Source organism: Pteropus vampyrus, unplaced genomic scaffold, assembly GCF_000151845.1.
Source record: "Pteropus vampyrus isolate Shadow unplaced genomic scaffold, Pvam_2.0 Scaffold256, whole genome shotgun sequence".
In the NCBI taxonomy this organism is placed as follows: Eukaryota; Metazoa; Chordata; class Mammalia; order Chiroptera; family Pteropodidae; genus Pteropus; species Pteropus vampyrus.
In genome coordinates, this window is record NW_011889037.1 from 738580 (window position 1) to 752743 (window position 14164).

General features: G+C 63.8%; 2 protein-coding genes across 2 annotated transcripts in view; both read left to right on the forward strand.

The window, feature by feature from the left end:
- Positions 1-4701, forward strand: part of LOC105302016 — a 6943-nt gene extending 2242 nt beyond the window's left edge. The window contains exons 3-4 of the mRNA XM_023520287.1: positions 1679-1693; positions 4015-4701. Coding sequence (XP_023376055.1) covers positions 4015-4701 — 687 coding nt within the window. The 5' untranslated portion in view covers positions 1679-1693. The remainder of the gene's footprint in view (positions 1-1678; positions 1694-4014) is intronic.
- A 2277-nt stretch (positions 4702-6978) lies between these two features.
- Positions 6979-14158, forward strand: LOC105302017 (the record flags this gene model as incomplete). Its single annotated transcript, XM_011374948.2, has 6 exons — positions 6979-8140; positions 9800-9920; positions 10280-10351; positions 13435-13534; positions 13620-13720; positions 13847-14158. Coding segments are annotated over exons 1-6 (1767 nt in total), but the record flags the coding sequence as incomplete, so codon positions are not given.
- Between the last annotated feature and the right edge of the window lie 6 nt (positions 14159-14164).

Here is a 14164-nt window from a genome sequence, read left to right on the forward strand (position 1 = left end):
TGCTGGCACCACAAAAACTGCCCTCCCGGCTCCGTGGAGGCCGAGAAGCCTGCAGCCCACAGGGCCTGCACACGGCTTGGTGCGCCGGGTTCTGGGCTGGGCATGTGGCAGAGGAAGGGTCACATCTAACCAGGACCACCTCAGCTGCGTCACTGCCTTCCTGGTGGCCAGGCAGAGCGTGGTCCCCTTGGGGCCTCCCAAACCAGGGGCCCCCGAGAACCCAAGGCAGCTCGGCGGGGCAGTGCCCTCTGAGGGGAGAGGTCTCGCTGAGCCTGGTGGATGAGGCAGGGCCGTGGTGGGGGCAGCCCCCGGCTCTTTGCCCTGCAGGTGAGCAGGACCCTCAAGGCCACTCCTGGTCCTTGGCCTGGTGTTGGCAAGTTTTCCTCCCTGTGCTCTGAGCTGTGACTGCTGCCGCCTGGAGGGACTGGGTGACGAGGGTCCCTGCTGGAGAGCACAGGCTGGTGTGTCCGCCAGGGAAGGGCTCCACTCCAGCTCGCCTTTCTGCCAGGAAGGACCGGCTCGGGCAGGTCCTCAGGGAATGCAGGGATGAGGGAGTCGAGGAGGTAGAGGTGGACGTCTGCATCGGAGCTGCTGGGGGCTGTCCGCTGTCCCTGGAGACCTAGCGGCAGGGCACGGGGAGCTGGTAGTGTCCCTGTGGGTGCCGCTGGCCTCTCAACATCGGCTTCACACCTGGGTGTTGCTCTACTGCCCTCAGCTGTGGCCAGTCTCCCCGGTGAAGCTCACGGGTGGGAGTGGCTTGTTGCTGTGTCCCTGGAGGGCCCTTCCCCCAGAGCCATGCCCATACCCCCTCTGGGTACTGTGCCTCCTAAGAAGCCTTCGCGGTGGGTGTTGCTCCTGCAGGGAGCCACCCAGGACCCCCTGCACGCTCCCAAGGGCCCACTGCCTCCCCTTGGTACCAGCTTGTCTGCCCCTCAGGGCACCGCGTGCATCCCTGTCCGTCAGTGACTTGGTGTCAGGCAAGGACCTGGGTGGCCAGGTTCCCGCTGGAGCAGGGGGACTCCAGGTGCTGAGCAGCAGAGGGGGCGGCGGGGCGGGGCGGGCAGGCAGGTCTTGTCCCCTGTGCTCAGCAGGCAGAGTCTGCATGTGGCCTCACTTCCTGGGCTGTTACCTCTTGTGGATTTGGGGTGTGGCACCGAGTGTCCGTGGCCTGTTTTTCCCTGGCATTTTACACATACCAGGGAGACTTTGCCCCTCAGAGCCCTTTGGTAGCACCGTGTCCCAGCATGGGCACCAGGGCTGTGTGGACGCCAAGACCCCTGGAGTGGTCCTTATCATCCTGCACCTTGTCTGGCAGTCTGGACCCAGTGTCAGCGCGGGGAGCGGGGATGGGTAGGGATCCCCTCCACAGCTCCGGGTGGACCGTGGGGGCGCTCAGGGTGCCGGCTCAACTGTCCCCGGTTGCCTTGGCATGAGCGAGGAACAGGTGGGCGGGGCGTTCAGGTTGTGCCTCCCAGGAACTGCCTGTTTCAAGTGATGATCGAGCAGCGCTGCCTCCTGGGATTTGGGTGGCGGGGCTCTCTGGTGCTCACCGTCTGTCTCCTCCACCAAACGCGCCTGCACGCCTCACCAAGCAGCTTCTGGAAGGGCCCTCCAGCCTGCTCGGGCTGCCCTGTCTGACTGCCTCTAACCTTGCTGCTTTCTCTTCATGCTGTCCTAGGAGGTCAGAGCGAAAGTAAGTACCACCTGTCCCGTGCACCCTTCACCTGAGCCAGGGGACCCCCAGTGCAGCCGTCACTGCACCGGGGGGAAGCAGCTGGGCTCATTTTCTCTCCTGAGCTCCAGGAGCTGGACCTGCCGCTATTCCGGCTCTGGCCCCACGGCCCATTGGGTGGGGCGGCAGCAGCAAGCTGGTCCTGGTGCTTCCCTGGGCGGGGCCAGCTCCTACCTCAGTGGTGGGCTGGGTGCAGGTGCAGGTGCAGGCCATGGAGCTGCAGCTCAGCAGGCCCTGTGCCTTGTTCAGAGGCCTCTTAAGAAGTGGCTTCCCCTCCCCTGAACTGTGGTCCCCAAAGCTCTGAGCAGAGCCTGGTCTGTGTTGGAGCCAAGGAGCGTTTAGGCCAACAGAGTCTGGCAGGGCTTGGGCACTGGAAGGCCAGCCTGTGGGCAGGGCCAAAGGGGCCTGGCGTTAGGTCAGAGGGCACAGAAGCCCCGCCTGGCCAGCCCTCAGAAACAGTGGGTGATGTCACAATGCCCTGCCTCCAGGGCACACGCTCCTGCTTCCACCACTGCCTCTGTCGTCAGCCTGGCCTTGGTGAGTGCTGCTGCCAGCCTGGGCAGGAAGGCGCTGGGGGTGGCTCCGGCTCCTCGCCTGTAGCACGTGCCATTAGAGGCACCCCCCACACCCTTCGAGTACAGGGGCAGTCTCCCCGAGTGCTAGGCTGCTGTGGGACTTCACCCATGTGCCCCTTGGAGTAACAAGTCAGGTTTCGGTTTCATTTGGGGTGTTAGGAGAGACTTCCATCCCCAGGGGAGTGGAGTTGAAGATTGCCTTCCCTCCGGAGACACGTCTCCTGGGAACAGGGGCCCAGCAGGTAGATAGGTGTTCTGCAGGCCGGTGGGTCTGCCCTCGCTTAGGCTCCGCCACGATCCACAGAGGCGGACTGCGGGCGTGTCCCGAGGGAAAGCCGCTCAGCCCCTGGCAGGTTAGCATCTGGTGCCGGTCAGTCGGCAGGATGCTTCTGCGTTGGGGAGCAGGCCCTGGAGTCGGGTCTGTAGCTGGGAAGGAACCCCCGTGCCAATCACAGCCACCCCTCTAGACAGGCCTGCCGACTGTGAGCTCGGGGACCCTAGGCACATCCCCTGAGCAGACTGGCCCCGACTCCTCTGTCGTTGTCAAGTGGGGGCCAGCCTTTCGACAGCACCACGCCTGGGAGCAGGGTGGAGGGGCCCCTGTGCCAGCAGCAGGATCAGGGTGTGGAAGGGAGTGAGGCCATCGCTGTCAAGCCAGCAGCTCTTGGAGCAGACGACTCAGGTCATCTCCAACGAGGAAGCTGAGGCTTATCCACCGGCCATAGGTAGCAGGTGGGGCACAGAGCCACCCACCTGCCTCCCATTGTCCAAATGATGGTGCCCCTTACACCAGATGGTGCTGAAGTGAGGGGTGGGGTCCCAACGTCCTGGGGCTCGGAGATTCCCGGGGACCCCATTAGTTTAGTGCACCCAAAGGTGTGAGCTGACCGCCTCCCGGTCGGAGATGCCTGCAGCTGACCAAGGAGCTTGATTCTGTCAGTGCCTGAGCCACACGGCTCCTCTGTGTGCGGTCACCAGCATCCTCCCTGGTGTCTTCCCTGTGTGGCCTTGGGCTGGGCCCTCCACCCTCGGCTCCCAGCTCCCACTGGGAGGCTGTCCCATTTCTAAGACCTTAGGCAGCTCCTCCTGAGACGTGTGGTACTCTGGATGGTGGTGTGGGTGACTCAGGCAGGGTGCACCATGATGGGTCATCCCCAGAGACAGTGCTTTCCGTAAGACCCTTGTCTCGGGCCAGGCGGCTAGACTTAGCAAACTACAGGACATCTAGTCAGAACTTCGGGTGAGCAGGGAGTAGCTGCGGTGTAAGGGAGCCTCCGGGATTCCCCGGGGAGTGCTTTCCCTAAAGGCTGTTTGTTGGTCCGAAAGTCACGTTAACAGTGCATTCCATGTCAGACCTGGCGACCCTGCCTGGAGAGTCTGGCGGAAGTTTCTGGCCAAAGAGGTTTGGAGTCAGTGTTCTCCAGACCCCTTTGAAGAGCTTGGTGCCTGTGGGGTTGGCAGAGACAGGCCTGAGTTAAAAGAACACGTGTTTACACCCCAACGTCTGTATGTTAGTTTCCTGCCTTGCCGAGCACCCGTGGATTTGACTTGGGCCCTTGCATGTTGCGTGATGGCACCCCCATTGGGAAGCGTCCCCAGGCCCCTCCGGCACCACTGGTCAGGCCGCAGAGGGAGGGGTGGGACTCTGGCCGCGGGCTCACTGCGTTCAATCGCCTTCTTGTGCTTGCCTTTAACGCTGCGCGGAAGATGAGGAGCGGGAAGGCCTGCGCCCTGGAGACCGCCTGGGAGGACAAGCAGAAGCATGGGGCGGCCGAGTGCCAGGCCGTGCGAGCCGCCGCCGCCCCGCAGCTCCTGGCCGAGGCGCCGGCCGTGAACGGGCCCGGTCAGGAGGACGCCGAGGAGGCAGAGGCCCCCGACAGCTGCACGGGCGACCCCGGGAAGAGCCACAGTGGGAGGAGGCCCCTGCAGAAGAGGAAGCGCTCCCCGAAGAGCGGGCTCGGCCAGGCGGACCTGGCCCTCGTGGGCCTCTCAGCTGACCACGTCTGGCTGGACAAGCCACTTTTCGACCAGGCCGAGAGCTCATACCGCCAGAGGCTGGCAGACGTGGCTGCTCAGGCCACCCGGCCACCTGCTCTTGGCCCCAGGGGTCCCTGTACCCACGGAAGCCAGATGGCTTGCCACCATGTCACCTGGGGTGTCTGGGTCAACAAGTCCGCCTTCGACCAGGAGCGAGGAACAGGTGGGCGGGGCGTTCAGGTTGTGCCTCCCAGGAACTGCCTGTTTCAAGTGATGATCGAGCAGCGCTGCCTCCTGGGATTTGGGTGGCGGGGCTCTCTGGTGCTCACCGTCTGTCTCCTCCACCAAACGCGCCTGCACGCCTCACCAAGCAGCTTCTGGAAGGGCCCTCCAGCCTGCTCGGGCTGCCCTGTCTGACTGCCTCTAACCTTGCTGCTTTCTCTTCATGCTGTCCTAGGAGGTCAGAGCGAAAGTAAGTACCACCTGTCCCGTGCACCCTTCACCTGAGCCAGGGGACCCCCAGTGCAGCCGTCACTGCACCGGGGGGAAGCAGCTGGGCTCATTTTCTCTCCTGAGCTCCAGGAGCTGGACCTGCCGCTATTCCGGCTCTGGCCCCACGGCCCATTGGGTGGGGCGGCAGCAGCAAGCTGGTCCTGGTGCTTCCCTGGGCGGGGCCAGCTCCTACCTCAGTGGTGGGCTGGGTGCAGGTGCAGGTGCAGGCCATGGAGCTGCAGCTCAGCAGGCCCTGTGCCTTGTTCAGAGGCCTCTTAAGAAGTGGCTTCCCCTCCCCTGAACTGTGGTCCCCAAAGCTCTGAGCAGAGCCTGGTCTGTGTTGGAGCCAAGGAGCGTTTAGGCCAACAGAGTCTGGCAGGGCTTGGGCACTGGAAGGCCAGCCTGTGGGCAGGGCCAAAGGGGCCTGGCGTTAGGTCAGAGGGCACAGAAGCCCCGCCTGGCCAGCCCTCAGAAACAGTGGGTGATGTCACAATGCCCTGCCTCCAGGGCACACGCTCCTGCTTCCACCACTGCCTCTGTCGTCAGCCTGGCCTTGGTGAGTGCTGCTGCCAGCCTGGGCAGGAAGGCGCTGGGGGTGGCTCCGGCTCCTCGCCTGTAGCACGTGCCATTAGAGGCACCCCCCACACCCTTCGAGTACAGGGGCAGTCTCCCCGAGTGCTAGGCTGCTGTGGGACTTCACCCATGTGCCCCTTGGAGTAACAAGTCAGGTTTCGGTTTCATTTGGGGTGTTAGGAGAGACTTCCATCCCCAGGGGAGTGGAGTTGAAGATTGCCTTCCCTCCGGAGACACGTCTCCTGGGAACAGGGGCCCAGCAGGTAGATAGGTGTTCTGCAGGCCGGTGGGTCTGCCCTCGCTTAGGCTCCGCCACGATCCACAGAGGCGGACTGCGGGCGTGTCCCGAGGGAAAGCCGCTCAGCCCCTGGCAGGTTAGCATCTGGTGCCGGTCAGTCGGCAGGATGCTTCTGCGTTGGGGAGCAGGCCCTGGAGTCGGGTCTGTAGCTGGGAAGGAACCCCCGTGCCAATCACAGCCACCCCTCTAGACAGGCCTGCCGACTGTGAGCTCGGGGACCCTAGGCACATCCCCTGAGCAGACTGGCCCCGACTCCTCTGTCGTTGTCAAGTGGGGGCCAGCCTTTCGACAGCACCACGCCTGGGAGCAGGGTGGAGGGGCCCCTGTGCCAGCAGCAGGATCAGGGTGTGGAAGGGAGTGAGGCCATCGCTGTCAAGCCAGCAGCTCTTGGAGCAGACGACTCAGGTCATCTCCAACGAGGAAGCTGAGGCTTATCCACCGGCCATAGGTAGCAGGTGGGGCACAGAGCCACCCACCTGCCTCCCATTGTCCAAATGATGGTGCCCCTTACACCAGATGATGCTGAAGTGAGGGGTGGGATCCCAACGTCCTGGGGCTCGGAGATTCCCGGGGACCCCATTAGTTTAGTGCACCCAAAGGTGTGAGCTGACCGCCTCCCGGTCGGAGATGCCTGCAGCTGACCAAGGAGCTTGATTCTCAGTCAGTGCCTGAGCCACACGGCTCCTCTGTGTGCGGTCACCAGCATCCTCCCTGGTGTCTTCCCTGTGTGGCCTTGGGCTGGGCCCTCCACGCTCGGCTCCCAGCTCCCACTGGGAGGCTGTCCCATTTCTAAGACCTTAGGCAGCTCCTCCTGAGACGTGTGGTACTCTGGATGGTGGTGTGGGTGACTCAGGCAGGGTGCACCGTGATGGGTCATCCCCAGAGACAGTGCTTTCCGTAAAACCCTTGTCTCGGGCCAGGCGGCTAGACTTAGCAAACTACAGGACATCTAGTCAGAACTTCGGGTGAGCAGGGAGTAGCTGCGGTGTAAGGGAGCCTCAGGGATTCCCCGGGGAGTGCTTTCCCTAAAGGCTGTTTGTTGGTCCGAAAGTCACGTTAACAGTGCATTCCATGTCAGACCTGGCGACCCTGCCTGGAGAGTCTGGCGGAAGTTTCTGGCCAAAGAGGTTTGGAGTCAGTGTTCTCCAGACCCCTTTGAAGAGCTTGGTGCCTGTGGGGTTGGCAGAGACAGGCCTGAGTTAAAAGAACACGTGTTTACACCCCAACGTCTGTATGTTAGTTTCCTGCCTTGCCGAGCACCCGTGGATTTGACTTGGGCCCTTGCATGTTGAGTGATGGCACCCCCATTGGGAAGCGTCCCCAGGCCCCTCCGGCACCACTGGTCAGGCCGCAGAGGGAGGGGTGGGACTCTGGCCGCGGGCTCACTGCGTTCAATCGCCTTCTTGTGCTTGCCTTTAACGCTGCGCGGAAGATGAGGAGCGGGAAGGCCTGCGCCCTGGAGACCGCCTGGGAGGACAAGCAGAAGCATGGGGCGGCCGAGTGCCAGGCCGTGCGAGCCGCCGCCGCCCCGCAGCTCCTGGCCGAGGTGCCGGCCGTGAACGGGCCCGGTCAGGAGGACGCCGAGGAGGCAGAGGCCCCCGACAGCTGCACGGGCGACCCCGGGAAGAGCCACAGTGGGAGGAGGCCCCTGCAGAAGAGGAAGCGCTCCCCGAAGAGCGGGCTCGGCCAGGCGGACCTGGCCCTCGTGGGCCTCTCAGCTGACCACGTCTGGCTGGACAAGCCACTTTTCGACCAGGCCGAGAGCTCATACCGCCAGAGGCTGGCAGACGTGGCTGCTCAGGCCACCCGGCCACCTGCTCTTGGCCCCAGGGGTCCCTGTACCCACGGAAGCCAGATGGCTTGCCACCATGTCACCTGGGGTGTCTGGGTCAACAAGTCCGCCTTCGACCAGGCTGAGCGGGCATTCGTGGAGTGGTCTCAGGCTCTGCTGTTGGCCGCAGAGGGGAGCAACAGGCAGGGGGCTCCTGACACCGGCCAGCGGGCACCCGCCCCTGACCTGGCCCTCACCCACCAGCCCAGCCTACCAGCCAATGGCCAGCCCGCACTGGGCAGCCTTCAGGCGCTGGTGCGGGAGGTGTGGCTGGAGAAGCCCCGGTATGACGCTGCCGAGAGGGGCTTCTACGAGGCCCTGTTCGACGGCCACCCGCCTGGGAAGGTGCGCCTGCAGGAGCGGGCCAGCCAGGCCGAGGGCGCCAGGCGGGGCCGCAGAGATCGGCGGGGCCGCGCCACCATGGGAAGCAAGCGGGCCGGGCCTCGGCGGGTCGATGGGGAGGTCCCCCCGGCCCTGCCCTACTGGTACTTCCTGCACAAGGATGCCGAGGCCCCCTGGCTCAGCAAGCCCGCCTACGACAGTGCGGAGTGCCGCCACCATGCTGCCGAGGCCCTGCGCATGGCCTGGCGCCTCGAAGCCGCGTCTCTGGCTCAGCGACCCGGTGTCCGTTCTGGCCCATCTATGTCCAGCCTGAGACCCAAGTAGGAGAAACACGCTGGGCAGGTGCCCAGGCTGGGGCCCCCTGTGTTCCCCTTCCTGCCCCTGCCCCAGTAGGGCTGTCCTCGAGACACCTGGACCCGGCTACGTTGGTTACGGGAGCGAGTTGGGCAGTGCAGCCTCCAGGGTCACTCCTCGGGGCGCCCCAAGTTCTGGGCTGTTGGGAGGGGTCGGCACAGGGCTGAGTCTGCCCCATGCAGGGTTTCCGCGGCCAGGCAGCTCCTGGGGGGTAGCAAAGGCTGCTGGCCCCGAGCCCCAGTGGGGCAAGACGTGGGAGCCAGCACGCCCCTGCCTGGCCCCCTGCTTGTCCACCCCGCCTCCCTCGTCATCTGCTGTCCCCTCTGAGGTAAGGTGGGTGTGTCAGGTATGCCAGCACACGGCCAGTCAAGTGGCCCGAGTCCGAAGGACATCTGCTGGAGGGGGCACACTTGCTTTGCGCCTGGAGACCCAGGAGCCTTGCCCCAGGGTGGTTTCAGGCAGCAGCAGCAGTGGCCTCTGGAGGCCAGGAAAGGGGTTCCCAGCCAGCGGCACCCGGGCAGGTGGGCAGAGAGGATTGGACCCTAGGGAAGATGGCAAGAACAGCAGGGGTGGAGGGTTGGAGGGCTGGGGTTCAGGTGGCTGGGCCTCAGGCTGGGCCTCAGGCTGGGCCAGCAGCGACTTAAGGCCTGGGCCTGAGTCCCGCAGGAGTCTCTCGGCTGCCCATCTGTGGAGTGATCCACTGGTTTGGCAGTTCCGCCTCGGTGTCATGGGATGGCGCGTGGGTGGAGTGTCCCTGCCAGGCAGTGGAGGGGGTGGTGGAGAGGTCTGGCTCCTCATGGGTGTCAGGGTGGAAGAGACTCGTTGGACCCACCCCCTGTCACTAAGGGGACACTGGGTGAGGTCCAGTGGTGGCCTGGGCCCGTTTCTGTCCAGTTCGATGAGGAACAGGAGAGGCTCTATGAGCCCCGGTCTGTGCTGCCCCCTCCCCCCGCCAGTGGGCATCTGCCAGGGCACCGATTTGCAAAAACTGGGCTGGGTGTGGCTCTCGGGTCATGGTTTGCTTGTCCAGGGCTAGAGCAGCAGTTCCCCAACTTCTGGGCTCAGGGAACCCCAAAGAGCTTTTGTCATAGCTATCCGTTTTTACCACATTAACAATTAAATGCTAAAAGCATTTGTTGAAAAGTAATACTGAGCTTGTTGCATGTTAACTTTGATAACATATTTTTATGACAAATAATTTTCCCATAAGAAAAATTCAGGGAGTGAGTGGCCTTGTTCTACGTGTTGGGAGTCTAGTGTCGGCTTGGTAGGAGGCAGTGGGTTCTCACCCCTGCTTCTGTGTGCAGACTGTGGGTATGTGTTGTCTGGCATAAATCCGGCCTTGCACAGGTGTGTGCTTGGGAAAGGGAGGACTTTGGGGACCCCCAGAGGCTCCTGGCCCCATTTTGAGGGCCGCTGGTGTTGGAGACAGATCCAAGCATCGACTGTGTGTGGGACGGGTACTTACAGGCTCCACGCCTGGGCTGAGAGCCACCCATGCTCTGTCCTGGAGCCCTTGTCACCCAAGGACTGGGAGAGCCTACCTGCCCCCTTGGCATCTGGGCTGTTGGAAGGGGCGCTGGCGCAGGCCAGGCTGCCTCAGCCTCTCCCTCCCCTCCCAGCAGGAAGATGGCTACAAACTTCCTTGTGCACGAGAAGATCTGGTTCGACAAGTTCAAGTATGACGATGCAGAAAGGAAGTTCTACGAGCAGATGAACGGGCCTGCGGCTGGCTCCTCACGCCAGGTAGGGGCTGCGCCCCCGGCCGCGGGGGCCGAGTTGGCACCAGGAGGACAGGCACGTCCTACCCAGGGGCTCTGCTCCAGGTGCTGGTGGCGGGGTCTTTGGCGGGGTGGCCCTGGCTGGCTCCTGGGGTGCTGGCTCTGCTCCTGCCCCGGCAAGGGACAGCACGCCCACTCCGTCTCCCTGGCCTGGGCTGGGCCTGGCGTCACGGCCGCAGGACTCTGGCACCTCGCGCTCCTCGCTGCCCCGCTGAGCTCCCGCTCTGCACACCGCTCTCTCCACATGAGGGTTCCTTTTTGTTTTTGGATATTAAATTTTTTTTAATGAAAGAAAAGACTGGTTCTTTCTGCACTTGTCTGCAGGAGAACGGCGCCAGCGTGATCCTCCGCGACATTGCGAGAGCTAGAGAGAACATCCAGAAATCCCTGGCCGGAGTGAGTACCGCGGCCGGGTGCCCGCGGCTTGCACTGGCGCCGCCCTCACGCCAAACGGCGCAGCTGACTTTTCCCCTAGTGCTGCTCGACATTTTGCCCTTAGAGCAGAGTCAGGGCGAGGTGTGCGGTGCTGTGTTCCTGCCAGGACACGGACCTGGGCCCAGGCCACCACAGGAGAGCCCTGCTCATCCTTGCCGTGCCTCTCACTTGCTCGCTGATGCTCACTGGGTCTCCCTCCTGCCCCGCCTGCTCTAGGTGCACGCCTGCCGGCCGTTCCTTCCTGCTTGCTCCCCGCTAAGGAGCGCACCGAGGCTGGCGTCTGCCGCACGCCCGCCTCCCTCTCAGGCCTTGACCTCCCCAGACAGATGGTGGGTTCACAGGATGTCGAGTTCAAATGAGAGAACTGGCCCAGCTCGGCTGCCAGGTCCCACATGGGGTCAGTCCATGGACAGGACCATGTCCAGCTCGGTCTCAGCCTGGCAGGGGGTTGTGTCCCTGGGAGGTGGCAGACCTGCTGTCCACCTTCCTGGCCATAGGAGCCAGGAGTTCATTCTCCCTCTGGGACATGTTGGCTGTGTCGGCACAGCTGTGTTCCTTCTGGAGACCCCAGGAGATGGTCCATTTCCTTGCTTTCTCCAACTCCAGGAAGCTGCCCACTGTCCTTGGCCTGTGGCTTCTGGCCAGCAGTATTAGGACTCTGACGTCTGCTTCTGTGACGTGTCCTCTTTCTGCTTCTCACATGGACCCTTGTGATGACACTGGGCCTGCCTGGATAATCCAGGATCCTCTCCCATCTCCTCAGCTCTGCAAAGTCCCTTTCGCCATGGGCGATCGCTTTCTGCCTGCACAGCTGGTCCGGGTGTCCCCCAGGAAGCGGTGCCACTGCCATGTGCTTGGCCCCTCCTTGTTCCTCCCACTTGCCTTCCAACCGACCAGGGTCAGGCCGGGCAGACACAGGACCTGCTGGCACGAGGTCCTCGTGGCCGGGGCTTAGCAGCTCGGGCTGCAGGCTCTTCCAAGACCGTCACCCATAGGGGTCGGCTGCCGGGTCCTGGTCTTTGGGGACAGCTATGGCGTGCTTCTGGGGCTTGGGGACAGTGGGCTTGGGCAGCCGCAACAAAGCACCACAGGCCATGCAGCTTAAACAACAGACAGTCGTTCTCTTACAGTCTAGAAGTGGGGTCCCAGACCGCGGCGTGGGTGGGGCCGGCTCCTCTTGCAGACGGCTGTTTTCCTGCTGCATCTTTATGTCATCTTCTCTCTGTGTCCGCTGTATGGACACCAGTCGTTGGGTTGGGACCACCCTAATGGCTTCATAACTGGATCACCACCGTAAAGGCTCCGCCTCCAAATACATTTCCGTTTAGGGTGCTGGCAGAGGCTTCCACGTGGATGGTAGAGGAACACCGTTCATTTGGCCGCTGACAGGGACCCGGGGAGGACAGTGCTGACACAGCCCCAGGCTCGGGTTCGGGTGGAGTGCTCAGCAGATACTGGGACCTCAGAACCCAGAGGTCCCTGGGAACCAAGCTTGGTGCCAGGCACAGAGTGGGGGTGGGGTGGGGATGATGGGTCCCAGGTTCAAAGCCTTGGTGTGCAGCACTGCCCTGAGGCCACACGGTGGCTGCCTTCGGCTTGCCGGCGTGGGCTATGACTGGACCTGTGAACGGACCAAGTGGCCTGGACCCGCCTCACTGAGGCTGGGGCCCTGGGCTCCCCGCACCTGCCTGGGAATGAGTGGGGCGCAATGGGTGGGCAGCCCCCGGGGCACCGGCTTCCTAGAGAGGCCAGATGGCTCTGCCTTGTGACAGGCAGTAGGCACAGCAGGGCAGAGGCTTGAGCTGCCACCAGGACTTGGCTCACTTGCCCGCTGGCGAGGCTGGGCCGGGCAAGCTGGAACGGGAGGATCTGGCCTTCACCCCTCAGTGGGAATGGCACTGAGAGCCACTTGCTGTGGGAGATGGGCTGGGGGTGCCATGTGCTGTGACGCTGGTGACGGTGGCCCAGGGGGACCGTCTGGAGAGGGTGGGTCCAGCACAGCTCTGTGAGCTGCAGGTGGCGGTGTGGCATTTGTTGACTCAAGTTGGTGGCTAGGGCCAGGCGAGCTGAGGAGAGGCATGTGAGCAGAGCATGTCCTGTTCCCAGCAGCTGCTCAGTGCCCCTTCCCCTGCCACACGTCACACAGTGCTCTGTGAGGAGTAAGCTAGTGGGGGGGGGGTGGTCACAGGAGACAGCGTCAGCCTTGCACTGCCCGCTGGCCTGTGACAGAGACCTGGGCACCTGGCAGCATGTCCATGGTCGGGTGTGCAGAGCAGTGGGGGAAGCCACATGGCTTGTCCTGTGGCTGCTTGGCAGTTGGGCCTCAAGCCCAAGGTCTTTATTGTGATTGGACACTGGAGTGGGACAGTGGCCATCAGGAATAGGCCATGTGCACCCTGTCCTTAGAGCCATCCCACCGGGGTGTGGCTCGCCTGAGTGACGCCACGTGTGCATGTACATCCCTGGGTGGGATGCAGGCTTGAGCTGTGGTGCCCCACAGGTGAGCTCCAGGAAGCACTGCGTGGTCAGGGGACAGGCCAGGCTTGGTTTCCTGCGTCCCCCAGAGCCCTCAGGGGTAGGCCTGGCGAACTGGACGGTGGGCGCGTGGCCCAGGGAGGCAAGGAGCTGTGCTGGCTGCTGCAGGGTGGCTGCCCCCTGCACAGGCATGATCCTTTCCCCTGCCCGCACCGGCCCCTCAGCTGCTCCCCCTGCCCCGTTTCCAGCTCAAGGCAGGCTGCCCTGGGACTCAGTCCTCTGCTGTGGCCACTCTACTGCGCAGTGGCGGCCATGGCTCTGACTTCCTGCAGCCTCCATGCCAGGGCTGTCCTGGGCGCTCTGCTTTCTGCTCTCCTCAGTGTCACCATGCCATGGCCTCATGCTCACAGGGCTCCTGTCCCTCTCCTGGGTGGAGGATGGCAGGTAGACCCCGCGGACTGACAGGAGCCGCCGTCTGCCATCACCCATGCCTCCCTCCCAGCTCAGGGCTGTGACTGGGGCCTTGGAGCAGGCAGGAGTGCTCAGCTCTCACCCCCCCTGCCTCGCAGAGCTCGGGCTCCGGAGCCTCCAGCGGGCCTGGCGGAGACCACAGTGAGCTCATCACCCGGATCGCGAGCCTGGAGGTGGAGAACCAGAGTCTGCGAGGCGGTGAGGCCCCGGCCCTGGCCCCGGCCCCGGCAGTGGGTCCCATCCCAGCCCTGCTGTCTGACCAGCGTCTCCTTTGCTTCCATAGTGGTGCAGGATCTGCAGCGGGCCGTCTCCAAGCTGGAGGCTCGGCTGAGCGTGCTGGAGAGAAGCTCACCTGCCCACCGGGCCGCAGCCCCACAGACCCAGGTGAGCGCGTGCCTGCCCTGGCCTGGTCCTGCGGGGCAGCGGCGAGAGCCGGCCACCTGGGCCCCCGTGTCCTCCAGGCCCACCAGCCAGGGCGCGTGGGTCTCAGCCTCCCCTCCCCTCCGGTAGCACGTGTCTCCCATGCGCCAAGTGGAGCCCCCCAAGAAAGTGGCCGCCGCTGCGGAGGATGACGAGGACGACGACATTGACTTGTTCGGCAGCGACGAGGAGGATGACAAGGAGGCGGCCCGGCTGCGGGAGGAGAGGCTGCGGCAGTACGCGGAGAAGAAGGCCAAGAAGCCCGCGCTGGTGGCCAAGTCCTCCATCCTCCTGGACGTCAAGCCCGTGAGTGGCCCGCCTCTGACCCCCACCCTGGGGTCCTGGTGGGGCCGAGCTGAGCTCGGAACCGTGGGCCAAGAGGAGAAAAGGAGCAGCGGGGCAGGAGCA